Here is a 16,451-nt window from a genome sequence, read left to right as displayed (position 1 = left end):
TACGGTACCAGCAAAGTGAATGAGATTCTGGCTAATCCCATGCACACATTGAGGATAAAAAAAAAAAAACCTGTCAAAACTAAGTTTTTGAAAAAGAAGGGAAGAAAAATGCAATGAGGAGACCCGAGCGTATAATAATGGCACTGGCTGGGGGATGGGGTGCTCTTGGGATCATATAACACTGTGTGGCGCCCACAGCGGAGTACATATGGTAATACTGTGTGGGGGCCACTCTGGAACATATTAGACTGTCCCAGTATTGTTTATATGCTGGGTGCTGCTCACTCACCGTATTCTTGAAAAGCACAGTTGTGGGTACTACAGCTGTACCCCCTTCAATTATCTGAGATATCACTGCAGCATCTGTAACCATCACTATCAAGAATTCGCTCTAGGGAGGAGGTAGGGGGCCCCAGAGAAAAGTTAGCACTGTGGCCCTCAAAACCTTAGTTACGCCAATGGTGACAGAGACGAAGGCAGTGGTAGTTGCAGTAGTAAGAATTTCACTTGGCCAGCACCACTGCTGATTCCAGTGATTGGCTACAGTAGTCACATGAGTGATGTAAGCAAGCTCATGAGCCAGCTATCTACTATGTATTTCAGGACAGGTCCTCCAGACAAGTCTCATTTGAACAGGTACTGTGCAATGCGTAATATCCCACGATCAGGCTGTACAATCAACTTCAGGCTAAGCGAAGATCACTCCGCACAGAGAACTAAATGATCCTGAGTCTCTCTTTTTCTTCTAATTTCCTATGACTCCTAGTATCTTTTGTTTCTGCTATTCTGAGCTTGTATGTGTTCTTTCTTGTAATATATCACTGTATTATCCATGCTGCTGTAACTCACTGAATTCCCCCATGGTGGGACTATTAAAGGATTATCTTATTCTGTTCGGGTGTCCCCAAGCAGACTTCCCGAACAGAATACCAAACGAAGATGTGAACTGGGCCTCAGGGATAAAAAATAAATTAAATAAAATAAATAAATGCAAAAATACATAGTAAGGCAGATTACTAAGTCTGGTGCTTTTACATACAACTGGATAAAAAATTCCAGCCAATATAAATTTTATGTGGTCTAAATAACATTTAAAAGAAACAGCACAAGAGTAAATAATGAAAGATGAACAATTACATTTATTATAGTAATTAAATAAATAAGTCGTAAAGAAAATAGAATAAATAACACCTGCTGAAATCATTCTTCCTCCTTAGACTGGATCAGCAGACTGCATCGTGTAGTGTAAAAGCTGGTTAAAATAGAGGGTCCCTCATCTTCAGTAACAGATTCTTTAAATGGGGGTCTTCAGCCCAGTTCATCTGGGTACTCAAGATAAGTCTCTGTCCGGCAAAATCAAAAGCAGAACCATTTCATTAGATTCAGGCTAGAACAATGAAACACTGCACTGTAAGTCTGAAACCAACATATTACTAGTCTGGTATAGAGATGAGCGAGTAGTATTCTATCGAATACCTCGCCGCCATAGGAATGCGTGTAAGCGGCTGAACACCAAGGGGCTAAACGCATCGAATATTCAATGCACTTAACCCCTTGTTCGGCCACTTACACGCAATCCTATGGCGGCAAGGTATTCTATTGAATACCACTCACTCATCTCTAGTCTGGTAGAAGTAAAAAAAAACAAAAAACAAAAAAACAACCAGTAGGTATCACGCAGAAAAAGTTGATCAAAAACAGGAAAATAAAACACAAAATTATCTCTTTTGCTTCATTGTCAGCTTAAGAAGAAGCTCTCAACTATTATTTCTAACAAAGACTCATATGCAACTTTGGCATATAAAAACGATGGGGTCATGAACAGTTTTTGTAAGAGGTCACTCATTTGTCTGACTCCAGGTGTTGGCTGCCTATGGATCAGTTATTTATAGCCTTATCCTGAGGATAGGCCATAAAAAGAAACAAAAAAACCCAGACAAATCCTTTAAGGGGCCATTCATACTGAGGGAAAATGGCACTTTATTTTGCGCTGAATTTTCCACGCTGAAAAAAAAAAAAGCCTCCATTTGACTTCAATGGGTGCCGCTAGCTATTTTTTTTTCCACCAGCAGAATTTTCTGCTAGTGGAAAAAAAAAAGCTTGCAGAATCCATGGAAATCAATAGCGGTCCCATACAAGAGTGCCCCCATACAATGATGAGTATTAGTTCAGAAACCACGTCTGTGCACATTGCTGTGAAAAGTCATGTGTACCCACAGCAGGATAGAGCGAGAGATGCCAAGAACCAGACCATTTCTCTTGATCTATGCAGTTGCATATGAGCACAACAGTCCTGGATTTCACAGAAAGGGTAAGTTCACATGGTGGAAACCTTTTCTGCTATGTGACTTTTCCGTGCGACAAGCCACAACGGGATGCCAATGCAATGTATCAGCATCCCACTCCTGACTAGGCCCGGATGAATGGGCCTAAGCAGGAGGGAGTCTCAAGCCGCAGACGCTGCAGCTAACTCAGCTGCGGAATCTGCGTGAAGATAGGGCATGCCACTTTTTTCCTGCTAGCTGATAAAAATCGCTAGCAGAAAAAGAAATGCGAGTGACTCATTTTTTGCAGGTGGATTTTAAGGCGGATTCAAAAAACTCTGTGTGAACATATCTAAACATGCCAACATTTGATCTATCAAAAAATTTGTATATCACAAGATTTATTAATGTCACAAATGCTGCCAAACAATGAAAAAAAATGTCCAAAAATTCAGTTAACACCCAATGTGAACAGAGGCTTTTACTCTTTCACATGTGTTATATTATTCATAGAAACAATTTGCGTACCTGAAAAATCTCCTGAATTATGAGGATTTTATGTGTCACGTTTTGTATTGTTTCCTTTCCTTTTTCCTGTGTCTTTGTTTCCAGGTCTCGGATTTTCTGGTTTGTCTTTTCAAAAAATTTTAATTTTTTATAGAGTTCCTGCTGTTTCAAACGAGTTTCTGGTGGAAAATAATATTTATAAAAACTTTAAGATTTTTTTTTTTAAATGCTACTATTACTAGAATTTTTGGGCATTTTTTGCAAGCACTTTTTTGAGGGGTTTTTTTTCCAGTGCTTTTTCTCCCTTATAAAAGTAGTTTATAGGGAAATGCCTAGAAAGAAAAAAGTCTATCCCAGAGCATGCTGTGTTTAAAAAAAAAAAAAAAAAATGGCAAGGAAGCAAATTGTATGTATTTTTGCATAAATTGGTATTAACTAATCTGTATGTATGAAAAAAAAACAAAAACGAAGTATATAACCAGTCTTCACTTTTATACTTTACTAGCAGTAGGACCCGGCTTTGCACGGGTATATTTCAGTTTTTGTTTGTGTAGTGGCCCCATAAGAATTGTTCAGTTTTGCAATGGTGTATTTTGTATGTCGTTTGTGTGTGTCCATAAGCGTGATGTGATCATATACATATATTTTGGATATTAGTGAAAAACCTGCGATCAGTTGTTATGGATACCTGGAGTAAAGCTGTGTAAATGTGACCTTGCGTAATCCACAGTGCCCTGCTTCTTTAAAGCTGACATACAGCAGTGAAGAAAAATGTCTGAGTTGCTAGGGAAACCTGGAGTAAAACTGTGTGGTACTCTGTGCAGAGCAGTGTATATAATCCTCCAGCATATGGTACTGTGTCCAGTGGTGCTTATCTAATCCTACGGTTTATGGTATTGTGTGCTGATGTGCGTATCTAATGCTCCGGCATGTGGAACTGTGTGCACAGGCGCGTATCTAATCCTCCAGCGTGTGGTATTGTGTAGAGGCGTGTAGCTAATCATCCGGCGTGTGGTACTGTGTGCAGAGGTGCATATTTAATCCTCCAGCGTGTGGTACTGTGTGCTGAGGTGCATATCTAATTCTCCGGCGTGTCGTACTGTGTGCAGACGTGCGTATCTAATCCTCCAGCATGTGATACTGTGTGCAGAGGCACATATCTAATCCTCCCCCTGGTGGTATTGTGTGCAGTGGTGCATATATTAATCCTCCAGCATGTTGAACTGTGTGCAGATGCCCGTATCTAATCCTCGGTCGTGTGGTACTGTGTGCAGACGCGCATATCTAATCCTTCGTCATCTGAAACTGTGTGCAGACACGTGTATCTAGTCCTTTGGCTGACCTGTGTATCTAATCCTCTGATGCGTGTAGCTCAGTTTGGATATCCGTGTTGGATTGTGCAAGTGGAGTGATTGTGTGTATTGCCATTGGAATATGAGTGAAAAACTTGCAGGTAGCTAGAACATACTCAGTTCCCCTGCTACTCCTCGGGTCCAGTCTTCCTCGTCTTCAATCCCGTGCTGGCATAGTAGCAGGGAAACTAAGCATACTCAGTCCCCCTGCTACTGTGCCGGCGTGGGATTACAAGCAATGACGCCAGAAGAAGATGACGAGGAAGACGGGACCCAAGGACATCGCTGCAAGGACATGTAGGTGTGGCTAAAGATGACGTCGGACCGTGCATGCCCGCCCAGCGTGCACAATACGGTTTGATTAGCATATTCTTTTTTAGGGTATTATTTTAAAACGTGGGGTAGGTAGTTGGATAGTTTAATATAGCATTAGCAATGCCTGAATGGCCTTTTTAAAGGCTATTCACACATATATGGGGCTCCATCAGCATAATTTAGCTGATAGAGCCCCTTTAAATCGATACATCAGGCTACCACATTACCTTCAGTAAATCAGAACTTACCTATTCTGCGCCTACGTATTACAGCCAATTGCTCCTCCAACTGTGTATTGCTCTAAGTAAGAGAGTAAAAGCCATCTCACATAATAGTAGTAACTCTCATAACCAAAACTTACCAATAAACCTGAATATACAATTACTGTTACTGATAGGTTCACATTAGTTTTGACTTTGTTCTAGCCCGTCAGAGGATCAGAACAACGGATAAGTAGACCGATACAACAATGGTCACATACAGAACCTGATGGACCCTATTAATTATAATCAGTGTTCGGGAGTATTTAAAATACTTGTCAGGTATTTGTATTTGTAATTAAAATACTTTAGGAATTATTTCACATATTTTAATTAGTCCGCCTTGTAGTGAAGCGTGATTTTTATTTTTTAATCATCCCAATCGCGTAATCCATTCCGTAAAATTACTTCAAAAATGGAGGAAAATCGTAATACCAGCGAAGGGGACGCAACTGACAATGATTGAGATCTCGAAGACCCACATCTCCCTGCAATTTTGGACGGAACTTTTTCAAAATTAACAAGACTAAATCCGAAGCGGCAGGGGCAGGACAAAAAGTGTCTGCTTACTACAAGGCCTGTCAAATTACTCACGGGTCAAATAAACTAAACATCCAACGTCCTTAAGCACTTAAGGGTAAGATATTTAATTACATCATGGTTTGGTTTTTATTTTGCAATCCCCAACCCCGAAGCAAATTTTTAAAACCGGACATACAGTTTAGGGGTGCGTGAGCTGAAAGTGATAAAAGCCTTTTCCTTTTGGACTATTTATTTTTTACCACACTATTAAAAATTTAAATAAAAAAACTATTTCAAATTAAATATTATATGAAATATAAAAAACAAAATTAATATCTTTTTTTAAAACAAATAAAATACGTTCAAAAGAATTCTCACGTGTCCCAAGATTCAGGAAAATTGACGAGAATCTCACTCACGCTGCATTAACCTGTTAATTTATTAATGATAACGAACAATTTCTACGTTTTTAACATGTTACTTTTTTTTTTTAAAGTATCTGATCGGGAATATATTACTGTATGATTATGTCATGAAATACAGTAAATTAGCTTCTTTTAGCCTATGTTCAATTGTTCCATTTTTTGTTTTTATTACATTTTTTGTTTAAATTTTTCACGTATTTTAGTATTTTTAAAATACTTTTGAAGTAGTAATTCTATTTAAAATACTTTGGGATGAAAGTATTTAGTATTTGTATTTAAAATACTTTCCCAAAGTATTTTCCTGAACACTGATTATAATGGGATCTGTCGGGTGCCCGTTATTTAAAGCTAAAACTGCTGGATAAAAAAGTCGCACTTGCTGGACTTTTCGCCCAGTGATTTCAAAGTACAGATCTCTATGTAGAGCAGAACCAGGTAGAAAGAGATATTAAAACCTTTATCAAATAACTGCTTACCTGTTTCATTAGCATAATCAGCGTACAAATATTCATGGAATGATTCATCACTCCCAATATGGGTCTACAATAAAGTTAAAAATGAGGACAACCATTTCTAACAAAATAAATTCACATTAACAGATATTTAGGAGGGAATTTGTATGTACGGTATATTTAAAGTCCGTTTTGTTGGAGTAGAGTTCTTATTGCGAAAAATGTATCAATCTGACACAATGCAAATTGTGCTTTTTGCAAAAGTCAGAATTTGTTATCTGTTTTCTTAGGAGTGTTTCACACTAAAACAATATTTTTTTCCGGCACCCATTTAAAAAAAAAAAAAAAAAAAACTAAATGCAACTGCATTAAACAGAAAAGACTTTTCCATGTCCCCCAAAAAATGCAAACTCCAATGGATTCCAACAGAAGTTTTTGTAGCCTCTGTTAGGTAAATGGGGGTCTATGGATGCATTTACTATATGTTTTGTGAGCTTTCCTAGCACATAAATTAAACTGAAATTAAAAATGTCTAGAAAAAAAAAACCCTCGCTATAGGTTCAGATAGATAATCCTCCTATCCGTTTGTCAGACTTCTAGTTTTAAACGTCTAATAAACTACATAAAAATGGCTTCACTTACTGGCGTTGGATGGCATCTTTTTTCATGGTGCTCAGCAAGGTGTTGAAAGTCTGCATCCTAAGAGAATTGATAAAATTCATGATATCTGTATAATAAAATGATTTGATGACATGAATAAATGGTTGTGTCTGACTATGGGGTACAACAACCGTAAACGATACCAGGCATGCTGCAATAAAAACTAAGCAACTTGTACCCAATGATGAATATAGAAATGTACGTAAGGGGTCTCAAGAGTCAGATAAGTAGTTCACGCCCCTACTACAAGTATACTTAATGGACATTTGTACAATCTATTCAATATGTTTTTCCCACATTAAAGCTATGGGCAGTGGCATAACTCAAGTCTTATGGGCGCCGTTGCAATCTTTTGTCTGGGGCCCTCTACCCTACAGCAAATTCTTGATAGTGATGGTTACGGGTGCTAAGGAGTTTAATCCACCTTAGTGTGGTTAGGGTAATCTGTGGGCCTCCTTGGTTTATGGGCCAGATGGAAGCTGCAATCTTAATACTGATGCCAGTGCTTATGGCCCCCCTCAGTGCACATGGAGTTTTTTGGTGCTGATTTTGACACTAAATCTGCTTGAAAATCAGCCTCCCAATAGTTCTATTGGGAGGCTTTTTTGGAGGCTGATTTTGAGACAGATTCAGCGCCAAAAAACTCCATGTGCACTGACCCTAAGGCTCCTGGGCCCCTGGTGCAACTGCACTCTCTGCACCCCCTCAAGTTACGACCTTGGCTATGGGAAAAAAAAAGCAAATGTGCAATAGTTTAATATAACTCTCACTGCCATGTAGATGTGAAGAAATTACTCACCGCATAAGCGCAAGTGCTTTGTTTCTCACAGAACAAATTTCATTTCTTAAAGGCACATGAGAATGGTTCAGACTGCCCCCCGGGAAAAATAAAAAAGCAAAGAGTCAGGATGGTACTTTTTGGTCACAGCAGTAATGCAAAGTAGGTGCACACCAATCGACAAAGGCCCAAACCAGAGTATAGAAGTAAAGAGGACCTCTATATTGCTAGATCACAAATAGTGCAAAATGTGGCTGGTTATCAGATCTTGTGCTCTGACTATGGGAATGGTCTACAGCAGGGGTGCGCACACTTTTTCAGCATGTGAGCTACTTTATAAACTGACCAAGGCAAAAGATCTACTACCCACTTCTTGTGGGTGGGGCATGTGGGCAGGGTCAGGCAGAGTGTGAGAGCAGGAGATGGCGGCGTTCTGTGGCCGCCCAGGGATCCCTGGTGTCTGCTTGTTCACTGCGCAGGTTGAGAGTTATCTCTGGACACTGGCAGGTTGGGGCTGCGGCAGCCCCGCCTGCCAGTTTCCAGAGATGACTCTCAGCCTGCGCTGTGAACAAGCAGCACCCCGGCTCCCTCCATCCCTAAGAGCGGGGAGCGCGTCATCCCCCGGAGCTGCTGCTGCCTGGCCTGCAAGTGTCCGGAGTGCTTGTTCACAGCGCAGGCTGAGAGTCGACTCTGATCCTGCACTGTGAACAAGCAGACACCGGGGATCCCTGGCTGCATCCTGCGATCGACCCATACGTCCTTTGCGATCGACCAGTAGATCGTGATCGACTTATTGGGCACCCCTGGTCTAAAGCATTATTACAGCAGCCTTCGATTTCCCTGTACTCTGAGGAGTGGGCCGATAACCATGCAGTAGGAGTCTAAGCAGACCCATAAAAATATTAAGGGGACCCTCAGCACCATAATCTATAAAAAGAATTAAAGTTACAATGACTTTATTTATCCCTCTCCATCACCCCTATACAGGATGAATGAGTAGCAGCGAACTCAAGTGATCTTCGCACCAGTCAAACAGGGAACATGGGACCAGTGGTCAAAGACTTATCTCCTATCTTGCAATTAGTTCATCATTTTCTACATTGGGACAACTCCTTTATTGTGTCACAAATGGGGAATGGCAAAAAATATTCCTGTATATGTATACGACTCTAATGTTATGAGGCACGGTTCTTTACATGTGACTGGGAAATAGGGTGGTAAACATATGGCCTTGCTCACATTCAGCCTCTTAGTATGGACTGGTCACTGTAGTAATCAGATATGACATTTTCATTAATAAGTTGTACAACTCATGAACTGAAAACAGCACAGGTTACTGCACCGCCATCCAGTTGTGGCATTCCGCTCCAGATTAGGCCCAAATGAATGGGCCTAGTCGGGAGGGAGTGTTGTGAGGCAGAGTCCGCCTGAAGAACGGGCATGTCGCTTCTTTTTTTCCGTGAGCGGGAACAAACCGCTCGCAGAAGAAGGAAATGACCGACTCCCATTGATTCTACGTCAAAATCCGGCCCAAAAAACCCATGTAAACCTGGCCTTATATTACATGGACGGCATTTGTGTGTGTCATGTCAGACTCAACAGAGACAGGCCTAATGAAACTATATACCACAACATATATACCACGTGAATCTCGACTATGAAAACTAGCCTACCTCACATTTAAGGATGTATCTACATCTCCTTTGGGGAGTCCTCCTAGAAAGAGAATGCATTTGTACTGTATATTAAGAGGTCACAAATATACAAAAGTTTTCACATTTCCGATGGCTTCCAATAATTTTTCGGACTCAATGTCTGTTCTAAGGTTCAGTCTTTACACCAGATGCTATAGTGGAAACTGGTGCAGGAGAATGGAGGCCCTTATGCCCATCCGTAATATACCACCCATAGGAGTCCCCATATTGGAACATGCATACTTCATGTTTAAAACAGAAGTTTATCTTACAGATTCACATATAATACAACAGAAAAAAAGGTAGCACACAATCCCAGTGGTTCTCAGCTTGAGGCACATATACCCCCAGGTGGTAGGACCTACAGACTCAGGGGCTACGCAACAAAACAAAATAAAAACCCTGTTAACATCAACCGCACTCAGGGGTGTATTTAAGGTACTATGAACCCTGGGCTGTTTAGAAAGTCTATCCCCCTTTCATGCCAAAGACCTGTGAGAAAATTATGTCCCATAGCAGCCCTCCAAATAATATGATATTCCATAAAGGCACTATACAGTATAATGTCGCGTAATAACCCGTCACACAGCATAATTTTTTATTTTTTTTTTTACTTATCGATCCTCACTCCTGTTCACGACTGCCTGGGAAGTTAAGATGGCTGTGAGCAGGAGCAGTGATTGGTAAGTGAAGCCGTGGGCCCGCGAACCCCAACAACCACTGCTATCATTATATTCTGGGGTCTTTTGAGACCCCAGAATATAATGATCGGAGACCTAGGGGAGGTGAGAGAACATAAAATAACACTGTTACTTACCTCTCCTGGGCTCTGGAAATCTTTGGGCCTATTTGGTGACGTCCCAGACGTCTCATGGGCCAAGCCAGGGTCATTATGGGTAGCAAAGCTGACCTGGCTCATGTAACGTCTGTACCAACACTGAAGAGGGCCAAAAGCAGAGGGGAGTGCGCAGGAGCCAGGAAGAGGTTAGTAATTGTGTTTATGTTTGTATCCTCCCCTAGGTCTCCGATCTGAAAAGACCCCAGAGTATAATAATTGTTCATAGGTGGTCCACTATGGGGCATAATACTGTGTGTGCAGGGGCCACTATGGAGCATAATAGTGTGTGCAGGGGCCACTATGGAGCATAATAGTGTGTGCAGGGGCCACTATGGAGCATAATAGTGTGTGCAGGGGCCACTATGGAGCATAATAGTGTGTGCAGGGACCACTATGGAGCATAATACTGTATGTGCAGGGGTTATGGTGGGGCATTATACTGTCTGGAGGCCACTCTGGGACATTATAGTATGTGTAAATGTGGTGTTATACTGTGTGGGTGCCAGGAAAAGGGGCACTATGCCGTGGAGGCCCCTCCCCCCCCCCTCTTCCCAAGTCAAAAGTTTGCTGGGGGGCTCAGTCTAGTTCCGCCACTGCCCAGTGGCATGTACAATGCAGCTATAGTATAGAGTTAGGATGGTTCTCTAGCAGGTTCTCTTTAATGGATTTACAAAGACAAAGCCACATATTTTATACAAAAGCTGGCTAATACAAACTTGTATGACATTCAGATTTCATATCCATCAACTGTTGCTTCATTTGCCTTCCAAACCTGCAGGAAACAAAGACGGATGTATATCTACATGTTCAATAAATACGTATTCATGCTTACATGTGCTACAGAATATGAATTTTTAGGGTCCATTCACACTGAGTTTTTTTGTTGAGGAAAAATCCGCTTCAGGAATTAGGAAAAAAAAATTTTAAGCGTTTTTTGAGTCTGTTTTTGTTTTTATTTTTTCCTCCAACACAGTGTATGGACCTTGAAAAAACTGCTTGCGGTTTTTCCGTGCAGATTTTGCCAATTCCGCGCCCAAATCCGCAACGAGGATTTTCCATCTCCCATTGACTGCATTGGTTTCTGCAGGCGGAATCCACCTGAAGGAAGCTTTTTTTTTTTCTGCTAGCGGAAAAATAAAGCGAGTGGAACCCATAGAACTCTATGTGGAGGCGGTTTTTCCATGTGGATTCTGACGTGGATTCAGCATCAAAAAACTTCATGTGAATAGACCCTGAGGCTGAAGCCCCACATTGCGGAAACGCAGCTGTTTTTGTTGCTGATTTTGTTGCGGTTTTGTGAGCCAAAGTCAGGTGTGAATTGAATAGAAGGGATAAGTAGAAGAATTTCCTGTATATTTCTCATTCCTTTTGTAGCCACTCCTGGCTTTGGCTCAAAAAACTGCGGCAAAACCTGCCATAAAAAAAAAACTGCTCAACATGGGGCCTTAACCTTAGCTAGTAAAATTTCTGCTGTGTGAACAATCCCTTAGTATGCATCTACTACAGGTGCCCCCCAAAAGCAAAAGGATTTGCTTGGTGTGCTATTCTGTCACAATAGGAAGATCTGGACTCTGGATCTAGAGTAGTTCACACTGTAGTTTTAAAACCAAAAGCATGAGGAATACATACATGGAGGAATGCTTATGGGCTGTATTATTTTTCTTTTTACATTCATTCCTACTTTAAGTTACAAATAAAACCTGTGAACCGGATCTACAAGTGTACCAAGATAGAACAATTTTGTGTCTTCAGTTCCCCCCCTACAATACCAATATGGGAAAAATCTGGTGAAAGCTGGCCAAACATATTAAATGAACCCAGCCTTAGAGGTGCAATGGACGCCACCTGCTGGCTAGTACGGGAACTGGGGCATTATATGAATATTAGGTTTCTTTTTTTGTCCCCTTTTTCAGGAAAATACACATGAGAAGAACAGACATATCATAGAGGCAAGCCACAAAGCTTCATAAGGAATGGATCAAGATGAGACTAGCTTCATTCCCCTCACTATGGTCAAGGCAAACTTACAAGCAACACATGTATAAGCTTATACAAAGCTGTCCCAACTCACCGAACAATCTGCATATAGGATTCAGACACTTTTTCAGCTTTCTGTGGGTCTTTATGTCCTCTCCTGGTACAAGACAGGCAGATTTCTAGGCATCTGACACTTGTGTTACGCATCTGGACAAATAATTCAGGTACTTGCTCCCTGTCAACAAATACTAAAGGTTTCAATCCACATACATTAAGTATAAGTTTATTACAGAGTTTCCAGACTTGGCAGAAAACCAGTTAAAGGAAACCACAAACCCAATAAATCATTGCAATGAGTAAAGACAAACTTATGCCCTCTGGAGTTAGAGACCTCCATCATGGACATGAACTTTCCAAGGTCCCCCTGAGTCATACAAGTAATATTAGTTAATGCACAATGGTGGGGTTTCTATTATTTATGCTTCTAGTTGGGAGCCAGGTAGCCAGAATTCAAGCTCAGAGACCGCCAATTTAGGACTAAGGACAAGTCAGACTTAGCATGTATTGGAGACTTTTTTTTGTGATGTGATGGCATTTCATACACTTGTATAATATATGGATATTGCAGCAAAATTTTTAAGTTTAAAAATGTATATTCTTATATGTCTTTCCACTAATTATTTTAAAACAGACCATCAATAGTAGCATGGCACTACAGGTCCCAGCATTTCCTTTCTGAAGATAGAAGGTGACTACCCATTACTAATCCTGACCTGTTCATATCTCTTTTTGCTGCTTTTTTCCTAGATGCCATGATGATTCCACCAAGCGGCCACCCCATGAACACTGCACAATCACTGCCCTAGGGACCCCACCCTTATTTATCAGACCCTGACATCCTCCCACTTAGGAATCAGCCAGTCAAGAATGGCTCTTATTTGTGCCTTCAAATTAACCTAAGGGTATGTTCACACGGAGGAAATTTCCGAATCAACAGCGTTTAAAACAGATCCCATTGCTTTCTATGGGAGCCGGCATACGTGCGCTCCCCATAGAAATGAATGGGCTGCTTTTGGAAAAAAAGGCATCTGATTAGTAGAAGAATTTCCTGTATATTTCTCATTCCTTTTGAAGCCACTCCTGGCTTTGGAAAAAAGCAGCCCATTCATTTCCATGGGGAGCTCACGTATGGCGGCTCCCATAGAAAGCAATGGGATCTGTTTTAAACGCCGCTGATTCAGCCAGCGTATAAGCCTGATTCAGCCAGGTGGATTCAGCCTCAAAATCCTGACCAAAATACCCCATGTGAACTGAGCCTGAGGGTCCATTCACACAGAGGAAAATGGTGAGGAATTTGAGCGCTGAAAGAAAAAGCCTCCCATTGACTTCAATGGTTTCCTTTTTCTGCTAGCAGAATTTCAGTTCGGCTGCTTCACACGGAGCATTTTGGTCAGGATTTTTAGGCCGTTTCAGCCTCAGAATCCTGACCAAAAACATGGCTCCCATTGAAATCAATGGGAGCCGGTCAGTTCTTTTTTCTGGGAGTGGTTTGTTCCGGCACGGACATGCTCATTCTTCAGGTGGAGTCGCCTCGCGAGTCCACCTGATGACACTCCCTCCTCCCAACTAGGTCCATTCATTTGGGCCTAATCCGGAGTGGAGAGCTACCCGTATTTCCGGATCAAAAAACCCATTGAAACTCATTGAAGTCAATGGGAGGCTTTTTTTTCAGCGCTTAAATTCAGCACCAAATTCAGCACCATTTTCCTCCATGTGAATGAACCCCACATTGCAGAAACGCAGCTTTTTTTTGTTGCAGATTTTGCTGCGGTTTTTTGACCCAAAGTCAAAAATGGCTACAAAAGCAATTGGAAAAACATAGGAAGTTCTTATACTTCTAACTTCTTGCTTAATCTACTCCTGGCTTTGGCTCAAAAAAATGCACCAAAAGCCGCAACAAAAAAAGCTGCGTTTCCGCAATGTGGGTCTTCAGCCTATGGCTACATTCACACATTTGTGTGTGAGGAGGTTTTACCAGCCTGAACAATATACCAAGAGATCACTACAGAACAATATTCTGTTGTGAGGCAAGGACTGCTAGCAATGTAGATAACTATAATCCTATGAAGGATCTGTGAAAAATATTGGTCATGTGAGTAGTCCCATCGACATACAGTGAACTTAAAGGGGTATTCCCTTGTACATAATCATATCTATATTTGTAGATAATTAAAAGTTAAACATTTTTGCAAACATAAGTTATTAATAATTCTTCAGCGTTTTTAAGATTTTTTCTAACTTTCTTAGTGGTGACGTCTGTTATTTTGATCGATTGCCATGGATACGACCACTAATGCAGAAACTTTCTATGGTCTGGGACTTGTCAGGAACCCAGCCATGATTTTCTTATTGTAGCCGGGATATCAGGCAGGGACACTACATGTATCAGAAGATATCACGGCCACAATAAAGAAATCATGGCTGATTTTCTGACCTTAGAAAGTTTCTGCATTAGTGGTCGTATCCACTGGCAACCGATCAAGATAACAGACTGTCACCACTAAGAAAGTTAGAGAAAATCTTTAAAACTCTGCAGAATTTTTAATTACTTACATTTGCAAAAATGTTTAACTTTTAATCATCTACAAATTATAAAATAACTAGCTGGTACCCGCGACTTCGTCAGCGGTGATTGTAGCAGTGAGTATATACAGGCGTGGGTAAGGTTTTCGTACTGTGTATAAGGGATGGGATATGAAATGTAACTTTGTATCTTGTTGTTTCTGTAATTCAGAGAATCCGTGAGACTTTTGTGTTGAAGTTAATTTGTATTTGAGCTGCTATATATATATATATATATATATATATATATATATATATATATATATATATATGGTGTTCTGAGAAACTTTACATAGTGACTTTGGGACAGAAGTATTTGAAGTTAACCCTTTCCCGCCGATGGCATTTTTGTGATTTTGGTTTTTAGTTTTTGACTCCCCTCCTTCTAAACCCCATAACTTTTTTATTTCTCCGCTCTCAGAGCCATATGAGGTCTTAATTTTTCTGGGACAAATTTTTCTTCCTGATGCCACTATTATTTATTCTATATAATGTACTGGGAAGCAGGGAAAAAATTCAGAATGGGGTGGATTTGAAGAAAAAATGCATTTCTGCGACTTTCTTACGGGCTTTGGTTTTACGGCGTTCACTGTGCAGCCAAAATGACATGTCCCCTGTATTCTGTGTTTCGTTATGATTCCGGGGATACCAAATTTATATGGTTTTATTTACATTTTGACCCCTTAAAAAAATCCAAAACTATGTTAAAAAATTTTTTGGGGAAAAGTCGCCATATTCCGACACCCGTAACTTTTTTATACGTCTGTGTACGGGGATGCATAGGGCGTCTTTTTTTGCGGGGTCGGGTGTACTTTGTAGTTCTACCATTTTTGGGAAATGTTATTGCTTTGATCACTTTTTATTCAAATTTTTATCAGAATCAAAACAGTGAAAAAACGGCAGTTTGGCACTTTTGACCATTTTTCCCGCTACGGCGTTTACCGAACAGGAAAAATATTTTATAGCTTTGTAGAGCGGGCGATTTCGGATGCGGGGATACCTAACATGTATGTGTTTCACAGTTTTTAACTACTTTTATATGTGTTCTAGGGAAAGGGGGGTGATTTGAATTTTTAATCCTTTTTATTTGTTTTTATATTTTTTTTTACTTTTTTTTAAACTTTTTTTTTTGCATTTATTAGACCGCCTAGGGGTATTGACATGGGTGGGCGGTGTCGCAGATTGTCAGAGCGGTGGGGATCGGCAAACATGGCTGCTCTGGAGCGTTATAGAGCGCCTCCTGGAGTATCGTTAAGGTGACGGGCAGAGTGGTAAAGTATATGTATATGTGATTGTGTGGGGTTAGGGGCGAGGCTGGAGAGGGCAATATGAATTTTGTGGCTTGCTATGGTCCAAAGTGTGTTAGATTGCAGAGATGGTGGTGTGAGTTTGGGTTTTGTGGGGGTCCTGGCACAAACGTATGTGCGCTATTGTGATGAAAAGTAGCCTATTGCGCAATCGGGTGTATTAACTATGTTTGTGGAAACTTTCAGCCAAATCGGTCGAGTGGGTTTTGCGTGATTGAGGAACAAACATCCGAACATCCAAACTCACAAACCCACAAACTTTCACATTTATAATATTAATAGGATTATGTAGATGGGAATACCCCTTTAATGCAGCTGTTAGATTTGCCTGTCAACTTGTGATTAAAGTTCAACAATGTTTAACTTATTGCAATTATCTTGTCACAATTGCAAGTCATAATGAGACACTATAGACGCTATGCTAAGGTTTTGACAGTTTTTTGCAGTTTTATTGATGCAGTTTTTGAGACAAAACCAG

At 40.6% G+C, this 16,451-nt stretch overlaps 1 protein-coding gene across 1 annotated transcript; it reads right to left on the bottom strand.

Moving 5' to 3' along the window:
* Positions 1-1,256: 1,256 nt before the first annotated feature.
* On the bottom strand, positions 1,257-12,858 carry LOC142198472 (centromere protein H-like). Its single transcript, XM_075269507.1, has 10 exons — positions 12,818-12,858; positions 12,139-12,279; positions 10,784-10,839; positions 9,209-9,251; positions 7,557-7,628; positions 6,740-6,796; positions 6,122-6,185; positions 4,687-4,738; positions 2,793-2,950; positions 1,257-1,343 (listed from the first exon to the last, which is right to left on the bottom strand). Exons 1-10 carry the CDS (start codon positions 12,856-12,858, stop codon positions 1,257-1,259), a joined length of 771 nt encoding a protein of 256 aa, XP_075125608.1.
* Between the last annotated feature and the right edge of the window lie 3,593 nt (positions 12,859-16,451).

This window comes from Leptodactylus fuscus, chromosome 3 (genome assembly GCF_031893055.1).
Source record: "Leptodactylus fuscus isolate aLepFus1 chromosome 3, aLepFus1.hap2, whole genome shotgun sequence".
Classification (NCBI taxonomy): Eukaryota; Metazoa; Chordata; class Amphibia; order Anura; family Leptodactylidae; genus Leptodactylus; species Leptodactylus fuscus.
This window is presented reverse-complemented; position numbering and strand designations above follow the sequence as displayed.

Coding starts and splice junctions, on each gene's coding strand:
- LOC142198472 (XM_075269507.1), bottom strand. CDS start 12,858: ATGGCATCTAGGAAAAAAGCAGCAAAAAGAGATATGAACAG. Junction 12,280..12,817: donor GCAAAAAGAGATATGAACAG/GTCAGGATTAGT, acceptor ATTTGTTGACAG/GGAGCAAGTACCTGAATTAT. Junction 2,951..4,686: donor AATACGTAGGCGCAGAATAG/GTAAGTTCTGAT, acceptor ATTTTCCACCAG/AAACTCGTTTGAAACAGCAG.